The 15260-nt window shown below is 42.7% G+C and overlaps 1 protein-coding gene across 1 annotated transcript in view; it reads left to right on the top strand.

Annotated features, from left to right (window-relative positions):
- Positions 1–3074: 3074 nt before the first annotated feature.
- The window catches only part of LOC129708244 (dynein axonemal heavy chain 17-like), a 184232-nt gene continuing 172046 nt past the window's right edge, over positions 3075–15260 (top strand). Inside the window, exons 1-4 of the mRNA XM_055653887.1 lie at positions 3075–3177; positions 7014–7441; positions 8358–8551; positions 14810–15002. Of these exons, the coding sequence (XP_055509862.1) occupies positions 7073–7441; positions 8358–8551; positions 14810–15002 (756 nt within the window). The 5' untranslated portion in view covers positions 3075–3177; positions 7014–7072. The remainder of the gene's footprint in view (positions 3178–7013; positions 7442–8357; positions 8552–14809; positions 15003–15260) is intronic.

Below are 15260 nucleotides of genomic sequence, written 5' to 3'. Positions count from 1 at the left end.
TGTGTACGTGTACGTAACTCTGTGCTCCCCGCGCCAACTCCATTACGGTTGACCTAGGGAACAGAGGAAAACTACTACTCTACATGTGCGGAGCTAAGCGCTAGCCATAGAGATGCGCATGCAAAGACGGTGGTCCTGCATCCGGGTATATGCTTTCCGCTAAAATAGACTCCACGGATTTCTACGCACTCAACCATCGGCGCAGCGGCTCACTGTCTCGCGGAAAGATTCAAGATTCAATTTAATTGTCACGTACCAATTAAGGTACAGTGAAATTTGAGTTATCATATGCCATACTAAGTAAAAATCTAAAATACACACAGCACATAAAATAAAGTTTAACATAAACATCCACCACAGTGGAATCGACATTCCTCACTGTGATGGAAGGCAATAAAGTTCAGTCATCTTCCTCCTTTGTTCACCCGTCGTCTGGGCCTTTGAAGGGGCCATTGCCGACAGTCCGCTGTTCAAGCCCTCTCGTCAGGATGATCGAAACTCTGGCGTCGGGAAGGATCGGCATGGAGCTCCCAAGTCGGCTGCTTCTTACCGGAGACCGCTGCTTCACAGTGTTAAAGTCCACAGGCCCCGCGGTCGGAGCTCCAACACTGGCGATCCTTGGCAAAAGTTCCAGGCTCTGCGATGGTAAGTCCGGGCCGGATTTAGACAAGTTTAAAAGGAAAATAAATATATTTACCGAATTTCAAAATCCGCGGAGAAATCGCATGCATGGGAAGATGACTGACACAGGATTTGTCAGAAATTAAAGAGGATGGTCCATTGAAGAAGAAGGCTGAAGGGGAGGAAAACATAATGTTGCTAGTCTCATTCAGAACACACAGGGGTGGGTGGGTACCAGCCCAGTAGGGCAATCTTTTGAGTGCCAGTTAAAACTTCTTGTCGGAAAAAAAAAGATAGTGTCTGCTTTACAATGGAATCTATTGGTCATAGAGTTATACAGCATGGAAATAAGTCTTTAAGCTAAAATCGCCCATAATTTCCCTTCTAAGCCAGTCCCATTTGCCTATGTTTGTCCTATATCCCTCAAAACCTTCTTATCCATGTACCTGTAAATATGTCTTATTGGACCTGCCTCAACTATTTCAAATGTCAGCTAGTTCCCACTATCCTCTATTTGAAAAGATTGCCCCTCAGGTTCATTTTCTATCTTTCCCTTCTCACCTTAAACTTGATTCACCCACCCTATGAAAAAAAAACTCTGCGTTCACCCTATCTAATCCCATGATTTTATACATATTTATAAAATCATCTCTCAGATTCAACTCTCCTGTGCTCCAAGTAATAGCCCCCCCAACATCCTTGTAATTCTTTTCTGGTCTCTTTCCAGCATAATAGCATTGTTCATATGGCAGGGTGAAAGGGGGGGCTTGTATAACTCTTGATGCTATATTATTTAGCAATCCTCATCTATCACCCATGAAAATTATAAATTATTAAGAACACTGTACAATAATTACAAATTCTGGAATAACAAGGGGTAGTTCTTTGCTGGTGTCTATGTTTTTGCTTTCTTGCAGGATGATCTTAGCTCTCTAAATTATGTGTACACATTGTCTAAATCGAATTTAAAGCAGCTACTAGCTTGCCAAACTCAAGAAAATGCATGTCCTGAAATTAAATTGAAAAATGCTTGGTAGTTTTTCATCATTACGAAATTGAAATTTACGCCTCTGATGACTACCTGCTAATAGCTGTAACACATTTCCCTGTTGTTGCAACACTTTTATTCTGTTTTTTTGTCCTGTCCTATGGTGCCGCGTGGAAATTGGTGGCGCAGAGTGTCATACCTTGACGCAGCTGTGTCGTATCCTGTCCTACTACTTGACGGTTTTTAGGCGACATCGGGCGTCGGTGACCCACGCCCGGCGTCGCTCAAAAAAATCGCAGTGGGACAGAAAACACCAGAGAAACTGCGATTCACGGGAGGTCATCGCCCTACAACGTTTACCTGCACAACCATTCCAAACAGTGGCATCATTCTCTGACTTCAGTTCTACCAGGAGTCCCAGCAACTATACCTCAAAGCTCAGAACATGTTTATCTTCCCCCTGGAATTTAGCTCTTTGGTCCAAAATTGCACCAACGCTGATATGAATAGTCTCCGGTTAATGCAAAAGCGAGTAGCTTAATGTTAATGTTGATATCGATCAGCGCAGGCATTAAGCCTCGTCACATTGAAACGTAAAGTGTCTAAGCAAAGTGTGGTATACCACAGAGTGGCAAATGCGAATGTACTTAATATTCATGGGAGTCCGGTGTAATTATATGAAAAGAGCATCGCATTTGTTGCTTCGGTACGCCAAGCAACCTTCATTTTCTAGCATTCTAGAAATTTGTTTTTGCTGTGGTCCCTTTACCCGATCTCAGTTCAGAAACGAAAGTTTTTCTGCTGACGGATACTATTCTTTTGAACACAAGGCAATCCCTCAAAATGCATATCAAAAACAAAACAAAAATGCAGGCAAGTGGGACCTGATGTGACTGGGAAATGTTGGCCGGTGATGGGTCGAAGGGCCTGTTTCCACACTGTATCACTCACTCCGACTATGAAAAATGCATTTCAAAATAAATCTCAAATATAAATAAATGCATTTCACAAATAATTTAAATACATTTCAAAAACAAAACAAATGCATTTCACAAATAAATTAAATCAAATGTATTTAAAAAAAACATGCATTTCACAAATAAATCAACTGCATTTCACAAACAAAACAAATGCATTTCACAAACAAAACAAATACATGTCAAAAATTCAATAAAGTGCATTTAAAACCAGGTGTGCCTACCAAAGATCCGCTTTATGATCTTTGGTGCCTACCGCGCCGTATCAGCCGCTCCCACTCAGCAGCGCAGGGGAGAAGGCAAAGACCGACCTAGAGAAGGATAACTATGTTGGTGTCACGGCCGTGACCAGCTGCATTCCAGAATGTTGATGCAAGTTGTTAAATCAGAAGCGCGACATTCGAGTGGGTTATGCATTTCCGTTGCAGATCTGGGGTTGAGGGCTGGGTCGTTGAGTGACGGTTGGGTGGGTGGCGGTTATATTCAAACGGGCGGCGGTTGGCGCTCGCACTGCGGGCGGAGGTAGGGAGGGAGGACGTGCAGCACCCGCGCTCAGTCTCCGCCGCGTCCATCGACCGAATACATTGAAATGTAAGAATCTAAAAATCGTGTAACTCCACTCATTTATTCCCTGCATTTCCCTCGTCTATTCCTTGTATTTCCCTAGTTTTCCTCATTTATTCCCTTCATTTCACTCATTTATTCCCTGCACTTCCCTCATGTATTCACTCAATTATAGAGATGCAGTGTGGAAACAGGCCCTTCGGCCCAACTTGCCCACACCGGCCAACATGGCCCAGCTACACTAGTCCCACCTGCCCGTGTTTGGTCCATATCCCTCCAAACCTGTCCTCTCCATGTACTGTATGTACTTGGCCAACTGTTTCTTAAATGTTGGGATAGTTCCAGCCTCAACTACCTCTGGCAGTTTGCTCCACACACCCAACACTCTTTATGCGAAAAAGTCACCCCTCGGATTCTTAGTAAATCTTTTCCCCTTCACTTTATTTGTTCCCTACTTTCCTCAACATTGTTTTAACCCTATTGTGCTGACAGTGCAAATAAACAAACTTTGGTCCCGATACAACACCTAAGATAGACTCAAAAAGCTGGAGTAACTCAGCGGGACAGGCAGCATCTCTGGAGAAAAGGAATGGGATGAGGGAGACATGGATATGGATGGGTAAAAGGTGAAATCAACAGATCAAAAGGGACAATGATAAAGGAAAATGTAGAAATACCTATCCATATTCTCCAGAGATAGTGCCCGACCCACTCCAGTCTGAAGAAGGGTTTCGACCCGAAACGTTGCCTATTTCCTTCGCTCCATAGATGCTGCTGCACCCGCTGAGTTTCTTCAGCTGTTTTGTGTACCCACTCCAGCACTTTGTGTCCTGCTATGTATTAACCAACACGTGGAAGGGAACGGAAGCACCTGGAGGAAACCTACACAGTTACAGAGAAAACGTGCAAATTCCATGCAGATGGCACCCAAGGTCAGGTTCGAATCCGGGTCTCTGCCATATGAGGCAGCAAATCTACTAGCTGCGTCACTGTACTGACCATGATGTGCACAAATAGTAAGCAGAAAAAAAAGAAAGTGCTGGAAGTACTCAGCAAATCACACAGATTCCAGCACCTGCAGTCTCATGTGCGGCAATAGCAATGTTCGCTTTGGTGCACGAGAGCTCCATTGTCTGCAGGCTCCCTGCTGCTCTTCTATGAAAATGCTGAAAGCCGTGCCAGCATAATAAATTGACTCTGCTGCGCAAGCCAATTGATATGGGGCATTTTTAATGCATGGCTATATTCCAGGGACTTTGATCTCTTACACTTCCTTATCTCTGTAACTCCCTCTCCCCTGACACGGTCCATGGCTCTCCTTGGGGACAAATGTGATAGCAAGGAGTCTGAAGGAGGGTCTCGACCCAAAAAGTCACCCATCCCTTCTATTCAAAGATGAGTTACTTCAGCCTTTCGTGTCTATCTTCGGTGTAAACCAGCATCTGCAGTTCCTTCCTACACACCTAATAGAATGTGATAGTTGACCAAGGGAAATTCATACGTGTGAAGAGATTTTATAATTGAAATGTTTGTATCATATTTTAAAAGCACGATTCGCTGTTGTGCAAGAAAATGGCACAAGAGGCAGAGACAAGTTTTTAATTTACCTTGGATTGTATTTAAATCGGAAAACAGGAAGAATACCCCAACAGAGTTTGAAAAGGTTTGCATTGGCAAAGGTAAATATTTTGTCAGCTGAAAAATAAGGTGAATTGAAATACAGGTCTGAGTAAAAATCTTTGTAAGCTGCAATGTTTGATGTTTAACATGGGGATGACTTCCTTGCACGGAACCACAAACCTGCATTGCACACACAGCTGTTTAAGACTTACAATTCACACTAGAAAATTGAAATCTGATATTGTGGATCTTTGTTTACTTCCATTAATTTTTCAACTATGCTTGTAGACTTTGATCTGGTGATTGTTCCAGTTAGTTAAATAAATCCTCAAAAGAAGAATATAGAATATGATAGCAGGAATGATCATGACAAAAGGGAAGTCCTGTCAATAATTTCAACAAACTCCCCAGGGATTTAGAGTTATAAATACATGTTAATCTTTTAGAGAAAAGGTAAGTTTAAGAACATTTATTTTGACATGAATAAAAAATGAAAGAAGCAATATACACTAAACAGTAATGCTTTAAATGGGATGGGATATGTGTTCATGTATATAAATCTCGAGAGGGTTGTTGAAAAAGCATTCAGGATAACAGCTACATTGTTATAGACAGTGTAAACGTTATACTAAATTTTGATACAATATTTATCTCTCAGTTGGTGGATAACGATGAAAAAGATAAAGCTACAAATAGTCTTTATCATAGCCAAGCTGGTTAGATGAAATGTTTAAGAAGGAACTGCAGATGCTGGAAGATCGAAGGTACACAAAATTGCTGGAGAAACTCAGCGGGTGCAGTAGCATCTATGGAGCGAAGTTTCCTTCGCTCCATAGATGCTGCTGCACCCACTGAATTTCTCCAGCAATTTTGTGTACCTCTGATGAAATTTAGATGAAAATTTGGCGAAAACTTATAAGATCGTGCATGGTTTGGAAAATAAATGAAAAATGTTTTCTTCATCAAAAATGGTGGCAATTTAAGGGAAGATTTTAAAGTAGTGGTAGCAACACTTAACAGGTTGAGGATAGGCTAAGTTATGCAAAGAATTTTAATGAGTTCATTGCTGGAAAGAACTTCCAAAAGGAAATTACATAATAAACATTCATATGGACACATTTGCAGTATGTCTGCTGGTAGGAACTGCAGATGCTGGTTTAAACCAAAGATAGACACAAAATGTTGGCGCAACTCAGCGGCTCAGACAGCATCTCTGGAGATAATAGACAATAGGTGCAGGAGTAGGCCATTAGGCCATTCGAGCCAGCACCGCCATTTAATATGATCACGCTGAGCATCCCCAATCAGTATCCCATTCCTGCCTTCTCCCCATATCCCCTGACTCCGCTATTTTTAAGAGCCCTACCTAGCTCTCTCTTGAAACTATCCAGAGAACCGGACTCCACCGCCCTCTGAGGCAGAGAATTCCACAGACTCACAACTCTCTGTGAGAAAAAGTGTTTCCTCATCTCCGTTCTAAATGGCTTACCCCTTATTCTTAAACTGTGGCCCTGGTTCTGGACTCCCCTAAATTGACGTTTGGGTCGAGACCCTTCTTCAGATACTCAGTCTGAAGCAGGGAATCAACCTGAGATGTCACCTATTCCTTTTCTCCAGAGATGCTGTCTGTTGTATTAGGCAAATAATTATATGGCGTGAAAGGTGAAAATAACGATGGGCATTTAATTGGGCAAAAATAGAAAACATAAGTTAGTAGAGAAACTCATGCAACAAATAAACCTGGAAATGGGTATGCAGATTTGGAATGGGTCTTAACCTACCTGATCTTCTGGTGGTTCAGCACTTTAACTCCCCCTTCCATTCCCAATCTTTCTGTCCTGGGCCTCCTCCATTGTCAGAGTGAGGCCCAGTGCAAATTGGAGGAACAGCACCTCATATTTTGCTTGGGTAGTTTACACCCCAGTGGTATGAACATTGACTTCTCTAACTTCTGATAGCCCTTGCTTTCTCTCTCCATCCCCTTCCCCTTCCCAGTTCTCCCACTAGTCTTACTGTCTCTGACTGCATTCTATCTTTGTCCCGCCCCCTCCCCTGACATCAGTCTGAAGAAGGGTCTCGACTCAAAACGTTGCCCATTCCTTCTCTCCAGCGATGCTGCCTCGCCCACTGAGTTACTCCAGCAGTTTATGTCTTCCTTTGATTTAAACCAGCATCTGCAGTTCTTTCTTACACAATATTTTTGATATGTTATAGATGGATTTATTTATATTCTTCCCATTTAGGAAAATAAAAAACACCTGATTTCACGAAGACATTGGGCAGAACTGGTTGAAGGGGCACAATGGAAGAAGAGGAAGAAACAACTCATAAACAAGAGGATGACCCACGGATGGCGTTTATTCAGAGCTTATGTTTATTGTTTTTTAGTATAAAAGAAGATAAATGGGACAAGTTTTCTGCGTCAGAAGACAGCAGGCGAATAGTGATGGACTTTTTTGGTACAGATGATATAATGATTCTGGTAATCTATATCAATGCACAAGGACAATTAACTGCAAATTTGGGATTTCCGCCTTTAATAAAAACTAAGGGAATTTATTTTGTGAAAAAAAAGATGATTCGTATCACTAATGAGAACATTAAAGAGGAACTATTAATTGGTGATATTAGTAATTCTCCTGTTGAACAGTTATTAACAGTGATCGAAGAGGTGAGTGCGAGGGTGAAAAATATCAATTAATCAATGATGTATGACAAATTGAAAATAAGGATGGCCATTCAGAGTATTAAAGTTCAATATTAGATTGGGGTGGCATAGCGGTAGAGTTACTGCCTTACAGCGCCGGAGACCCGGGTTTGATCCTGTGTATGGGTGCCATCTGTACGAAGTTTGTACGTTCTCCCCATGACCGTGCGGGTTTTCTCTGAGATCTTCGGTTTCTTCCCACACTCCAAAGACGTACAGGTTTGTAAGTTAATTGGCTTGGTATCTGTGTAAATTGTCCCTAGTGTGTGTAAGAGTGTTAATGTGCAGAGATTAAATAGTAAATGCAAAAATCTGTGCAAAACAACAGATTAGTTCGAAGATTTTCGTGCAATCTGAGGTAGTGGAAAAAGGAAATTAATTGGAATAACCGAATGAGGATGAATGTGAATGAAGAGTATGGGGTAGCACCTCCATGAAAGATGGGTTGAGATGATTGATTTTGTGAGTCTGATACTGAGCCGCGGTGAAAATCTGGATGTCCCAGCTTTCAAGCTCCTATATCTTCTCCCAAAGGAAGGATCCTGCATCCTCGCTGATACAATCATCTTTGACTATTTCATCACACGATGCATTTGAAAATAAAGAATATTCATATCTTGCTCAAGTTGTTATTGAATGCCAGAATTTCTCTATTGTTGGTGTGTGACAGAAACTGACATTGAGTAAAGAGCAATGCACAATGGTGCCTATGTGGAACTTTCTAGTCGGTCAGCAGCAAATGCCGTTTCCATCCACAGTAACTGCTAAATTTGGGCACCTGCAAAAAATATCGATGTCACTTGGATGCAGTATTTTATGGCTTTGGTATTTTCTGTGATTGTAGGTCATTCAAAATTCATAATGATTCTTTTCTTTCTAGGTGTTTTGTCCACTTTTCACAAACACTGATAATATGATTAAATGGCCTCAGGTTGTGTCAGAAGATGTAGTGAAGCATGCACAGCAGCTTAAAAATGATGCATTTGTCGTTGGTGGACAACTAAAGGGGAAAGCACTCCTTGCTCTCCCAAAAAGCGCTGACACTTTGGAAAATTCAGATGAGGACTCCGATAGGTAATTGCACATTTTCCATTTTATTTACTCATAATTGTAAACATTTTTTTCTAATAATATTTGGTCTAATATTCATTGTTTTCTGGTTAAACAATACAAGTAGGTGAGCTTGTCTAAGCACTCTTCCTATGATGTTGATTGAGTGTTGAAAGATGCAGAAAGTGATGTGCTCTGATTATACTTTTCCCTCTTGGCAACTTCCCAATTGAGGTCCCACCCCAAGCCACATAAACCATATTATGTATTTTATATTCACTATGTCTTTGCATCAGTCAGCAAAAGAAAGGATCGTAAGATAAAATGCTCCTTTTGTTGTTTTAAAGAGATTTTTGGTGTTGTTGATGCATGTTGCCTATGTTTGATCTTCATCTTTTTGTCAGCTTTGGATGCTCCTCGAATCTGTTAAGAAGCATGCATTTAACATAATAGTATAGTTCTGCATATGTTTTTAACCTGTAGAGTTCTATAATTTGGTGGTGAGGAAAGATACTCGCAATTAGAGACTAAATTATTAATGATTTGGACAAGTATGGGTTGTTTAGGAGACAGAAGAGATTGCAGATGCTGGAATTTTAAGCAAAAAACAACCTGTAGGAAGAACTCATCAGATTAGGGAGCATATCGGGGGGGAAAACATTTTGAATCGGGAGCCTTCAACAATTTTGATGAAGGATCGTGGCCCGAAATATTGTCTGTCCCTTTCCTTCCACAGATGTTTAATGTCTGACCTACTGAGTTTCTGTAGCAGTTTGTTTTTTGCTCATCGATTGTTGAGGAAAGTCAAATTGATGTGATAACAGTAAATCATGCTCAGTAAATGTTACTGTGTATTTTTATGGGAAACATATTATTGAAAACAATATAGCTAATGTTTATATTGACATTTTGGTTGGTTTTGTTGTTCAGGATCAGAATCTAACCTGTTTTTGATTGAATCTGATGGCACTTAATTCCAGTTGCCAGACGGTAGGGTCAATTTATATTAAATACCACAGTTACCTCTGAGCAATTGACATGTGTGATATTTTTTTATTTGCCATGCCATTTCTTTTCACGCTGTAAGGTTAACTTATTGCTTGATACAGTAGTTTGGTGGAAGTGGATCACACATTAATTTGAAGATTGTTACAATGATTTGACGACAGAAATGGATATTCATCATGCAGCCCACCTGTCCACAAGTATATTAATGGTTATTTTCTTTCACACCAGAATGCCCTTTGTTTTCTGTTTAATGCCGAAGATCTTTTTGCTTAAATTTCATTTGGTTATTTTTTTTACAAACTGTCTTTAGCCTTCACAAATCTTTGGTAATATGTATAGGAAAGAACTGCAGATACTGGTTTAAATCAAAGGTCGACACAAAATGCTGGAGTAACTCAGCGGGACAGGCAGCATCTCTGGAGAGAAGGAAAGGGTGACGTCACCCATTCCTTTTCTCTAGAGATGCTGCCTGTCCTGCTGAGTTACTCCAGCATTTTGAGTCTACCTTTGGTAACATGTAACCAGTTTTAAAACGATAAGAGTGTTTTGCTCAGCTGTTTTTCATCTTTTAGGACCGGAAACTATGTATCAATATTGTGAGAAAATCAGGCTAACGTTATGGAATCCAAAAATAAGGGTCCAGAAAGCTTCAAATGAAGAGTCACAATGATCAATTATGTAGAAGGACAATTACATTGTGGTAGAGATTTGTTTGTGATTGCTTGTTAAACAACTGATACCAAGATGTTAAAAGCATCAAAATAGTTGTTATTACATTCATGGCTTCATATTACAATGTGTGTGTGTAAAGTACTATTGATACAGAGTCATTATATTTCATAATGTACTTTAATTAGAAATCGTAAGTTGAAGTGCCTAACCAACATGGCTGCCCGCATCGCACTAGGTGGTGTGGAAACGTGACATGGATTATGGATCAGGTAGTCAGCAGCAAAACCAGACATGGATCAAATCAGCAATACATGTTTGATCTCCATCCCCCCCAAGGCTTCTTTTTTTTTCAGAGCAAACATAAAGCATGCAGAAGTAATATGTATATAAAGCTGTAGAATTAACTATCATCTACAGTAAAGCAATGGAGGATTTATTGTAAGTAATATAAATAATGTTGGTTATAGTTAATTAGAGTCCAAGATCTGCCTCTAGATGTAATCTCCGTATCTAGTCACAGGTTTGCTGACCCGTCCTGCATGCGTACGGTACAGCCTCGCAGGAAATGTCGCCACAGGCACGGCCTCCATCAGCAGTTTCTTAGCAGGCGATGACTCAACCAGCACACGTTTCACAGGGGATTTGTCGACAGGCTTTACAGGGGTCTTCATCATTGGCACCAGCCCCATTGGCAGTCCTTTTGCAGGTGTGAAAACAAAGTCCTGATCCCAGAACTGCTCACCGTCTGCTGCCACATGTCCCTCATACAGATAATCATCTCCATCCTCTGTCCATAAGCAGAAGATTCGTATATGTATTAATCCGAGGAACCCGAACACAGCACTCATCACCCCATGTATACCGTGGAGGGCAAGTCAATGGTGTTCTCTGTATTAGACGCCAAGAGCTCCTTCTGGCAGATTCCCCTGGATCAGGCATCATCTATGCGTACCTCCTTCAGCACTGCTTTCTGCTGTTACACATTTTTGCGCATGCCGTTTGGTATCAGTTCAGCCAGTGAGGTTTTTCCGCACGCCATGGAGCAACTGTTTGACGGATACCCTTATGCTATCATCGTGGACGACATCATTGTTAGTGGCAAAGATATGGAACGACATGATGCCAACTTGAGGAAGGTACTCGAGCGTGCCAGGGAAGTGAACTTAAAACTGAATCCCAAAAATGTCGGTTCCATGCTAACCAGATGAGCTACGTGGGGCATATTTGTATGGCTGATGGGCTCAAGCCGGATCTTGGCTGTTAGCGAAATGTCCACACCCACGGACGTTGCAGGCCTGCAGAGATTTCTGGGCATGATTAATTGCCTCGGAAAATTTGTTCCTAACTTCACCGAGTTCTCGGTTCCCTTGAGGCAACTTACTCACAGGGACACTGCCTGGACATGGCACGAACAGCCATGGGCGGTAATCCTAGGGAGGACAGGGGGGAGCGCGTGGTCCCCTCCCCCCCCCCTTGTTAATCATCCTTTGTTAATGATAAACGCTCATCCATTCCGTATTCATTACAAGCTTTGTAAAGTATTGTCGGGTTTAATGAGTAGTGTACTGCAGAACGATTCGAGTCGTTTATCACTTCATTCCTCTGACGGAGACGAAAACGATGTGTTAACTGTCACTATTAACTGCTCCATCGATATGCATTCCCCATTCCTTAGTAAATATAATTATGTTTAATACATCCAAGAATACAAAGTTTTAGGTTGCCTATAATGCAGATCATTTACATATTGCTCGGTTTATTAATAGCTTGAATATGACAATGAATATTAGACCAAATATTAATAGCTTGGTTTCCATACTACAGCTTGAAAGTGTCCTGTCCTATATTATGTACAGAACTGCACTAGTTAACTCATTCTAACCGCCCCATAGTAGAAGCGTCCACGTCGCGGGGCTGGAAACTGGAAGAATCCTGAGCTAATTACCATCCACTGGGCCCACGGCTGAAGCCTCCGAAGCCGCGGGTGTGCGTGCATGCGCGGCCTGCCAATAAATTGCGCCCCCCCCCCCCATGTTTTTATAGCGATTTCCGCCCCTGCGAACAGCAGCAACATGCTTTTGACACTCTAAAACGTCAGATGACATGCCCACCGATATTGTCTTATTACAATGTCCATCGACCTGTTACCTTGACCTGTGACGCATCCCAGTACGGCCTCGGTGCAGCAAGCCTGCAGGATGAGCAGCCTATTGCTTATGCTTCCAGGACGATGACGGACATTTGTATTGTATTGTATTCAAATTTATTGTCATTGTCTCAATTTGAGACAACGAAATGAATTTCCCTTACAGGCAGTATCATAAAAAAAAACCCAAAACACAAATAAATAAATAAATAAATAAATAATAAACATATTAAAAATAAAATTGAAATTGAATTTAAAAAAAGCACAAACACAGAAAGTCCACGACACAACATAACATAAATGGCACCAAGGTGAGGATGGCACCATAGTCCAGCCAGCCTCCCCTCCGTGTTCATCCATGGTCGGGGCCTTCCGAGCACCCGCAGTCGCCGCCCCGGGTGAACCGATGTTCAGGCCCTCACGCCGGGCTGGTGGAACGCCGACGCCGAACCCCGACAGTGAACATCCTCCTCCTCAGCGGCCCGGACCTCCCAATCAGCCGCCTCCCGCAGCCGGAGTCTGCAGCTCCTGAGTCCACAGGCCGAGCCGGGCAGAGTCACAGGACCCCGCGCTGTCCATCAGCGCCGCCCGCGTTGGGAGCTCCGCAAACCGCAGCTCCAGGATGTCGGTGCAGCAGGTCCATCACTCCGGGCTCCAGACGGCGAACCCCGGTAAGGCATCGCCAGCCCCGCGATGTTCCAGCGCTGTCCCGCCGCTGCTGGAGCTCCGGTCGATCCCGGCAGGAAAGGCCGCGCCAATCCAAGTAGGTAGGCCGCTGTGGGGGGAGGGGGGGGCGAGGACGCGACTCAAATAATAGTCGCGTCCTCACCAGGAAGCGGCTGAAGGACGGTATCCCCCGCACCGTGCCCTCTTCCCCCACATAAAAACACCAAAAAAAACACAAAAAAACACACTTTTTCATAACTAAATAAACAAAAAAATAAAAAGATACCGGGCTGTAGGTGGAGGCTGCTGACACCAGCGCCACCGGAAGTACAACACATGGAGATGAGGTGTGCTCAGATCAAGAAGGAATTACTGGCGGTGGTCTTTGCATGTGTTAAATTCAACGATTACATTTTTGGCAAGCTGCTACCTTAGAGACTGACCACCAACCTTTGGTTACCATTTTAAACAAGCCTATACATGCTGCTCCGGCGTGGCTGCAAAGAATGATGCTGTAGCTCCAGAAGTATGATATCTCTCTCACTTACAAGCAGGGGTAAGCACATGCATCTGGCTGACATCTTATCTCGTGCTCCCAGGAGGTCGAGCGCCCAGCACTCATCAGAAATAGACACTTTTGACATTATGACTTTTTATTTCACTCATCCTTCACATCTGGATACGTTGGTGGTTCACACGACAGAAGATGCCACCCTGCAGATGCACGCCTCAGTCATCAATCACGGATGGCCTGGCAAGCAGCATTTGCTTCCGCTTGCCGATCGGCCTTACTTTTCTGTCCGGGACGAACTGGCCATTAAAGGTGGGGTTATCAAAAAGGGCCACAAGGCAGAGATTCCGGCTTCACTCCAACAGAAATGAAGCCGGTCGTCGTATTCAGAGGTCATCCTCGTTCTGAAGCTACGGTGCAACGAGCGAAGAGCATGTTTTTCTGGCCTGCCATGTCAGACTATATACGCCAGAGGGTGCAGTCCTGTGCTGTGTGCAACAGCATGGCTCCACATCAACAGAAAGAGCCCCCTTTGCAGCACCGGTTCCTGACATGCCATGCTCTATGGTAGCTACTGCCATTTTTGACTGACATGGCAACCAATACTTGGTTCTGGTTTGAAATTGATCTGCTCCCCACAGCTTCCACTGCGGTGGTCGACAAGAAACTTACAAGGCATTTTTCGGTCCACGGGGCACCTCAAACCCTCATGTCTGACGATGGTGGCCAATTCATAAGCCAGCATTTCCTGAACTTTGCACAGGAATGGGATTTTAAGCACATCACCAGCAGTCCAGAGTACCCCCAGTTGAACGGGCTGGCTGAGCGAGCTGTCACAGTGCAAAGTGTTTTTGGATCTTCTCAATTTCCGCAACATTCCACGTGATCCCACTTCTGACACCATGTGTATACTATTGATACAGAGTCATTATATATCATAACAAGTACTTTAATTAGAATACATACAGAGACCATCAAAATGAAACCGCAAGTTGAACTACCTAACCAACATGGCTGCCCGCATTCCACTAGGTGGTGGTAGTGTAGAAGGCTGACATGGATTATGGATCAGGTCATCAGCAGCAAAACCAGATGGATCAAATCAGCAATACTGTTTGATCTACAGTGTGTTATTGCAAATAAATTGTATTTAAGAAACTAGTAATCCTTGCAATCTCCATAAAATTAGAGTATTACATTATACTACCATGTGGGTGTTTATTGAAATTGCCATGTGACAATATTAAGCTCTCTATTAATGGTATTTTTTTAATTCAAGCTCACCTGTTCAAGTGGATAGTGCCGTTTTGCATGCCATTGAATCTGTAGTTATTGACTGGATGCACCAAGTGAAAGATGTTTTAACCAAGGATTCAGCCCAATCTTTGTTGGATGGCTTGAACCCTCTGCCTAGAGAAGAGATTGATTTCTGGGACCTGCGGTTAAAGGACCTAAAGTGCCTAAATGAACAGGTGCTCATAATTATTAAGCATTTTTAAATAAGAATTATAGGTTAAATTGAAAATTCTGTTGGTCAAAAATGTTAACGAACTCCGTGAACTGATGTTTGGGCGGCACAGTTGCACAGCGGTAGAGTTGCTGCCTTACAACGCTTTTAACTCCAGGGACTCGGATTCGATCCCGACTTCTAGTGCTGTCTGTATAGAGTTTGTAGGTACTGCCCGTGACCTTGTGGGTTTTCTCTGAGATCTTCGGAGAAAAATTATAAA

Source organism: Leucoraja erinacea, chromosome 23, assembly GCF_028641065.1.
Source record: "Leucoraja erinacea ecotype New England chromosome 23, Leri_hhj_1, whole genome shotgun sequence".
In the NCBI taxonomy this organism is placed as follows: domain Eukaryota; kingdom Metazoa; phylum Chordata; class Chondrichthyes; order Rajiformes; family Rajidae; genus Leucoraja; species Leucoraja erinaceus.
The sequence above is the reverse complement of the archived record's forward strand: the minus strand, read 5'-3'. Positions and strand labels throughout refer to the sequence as shown.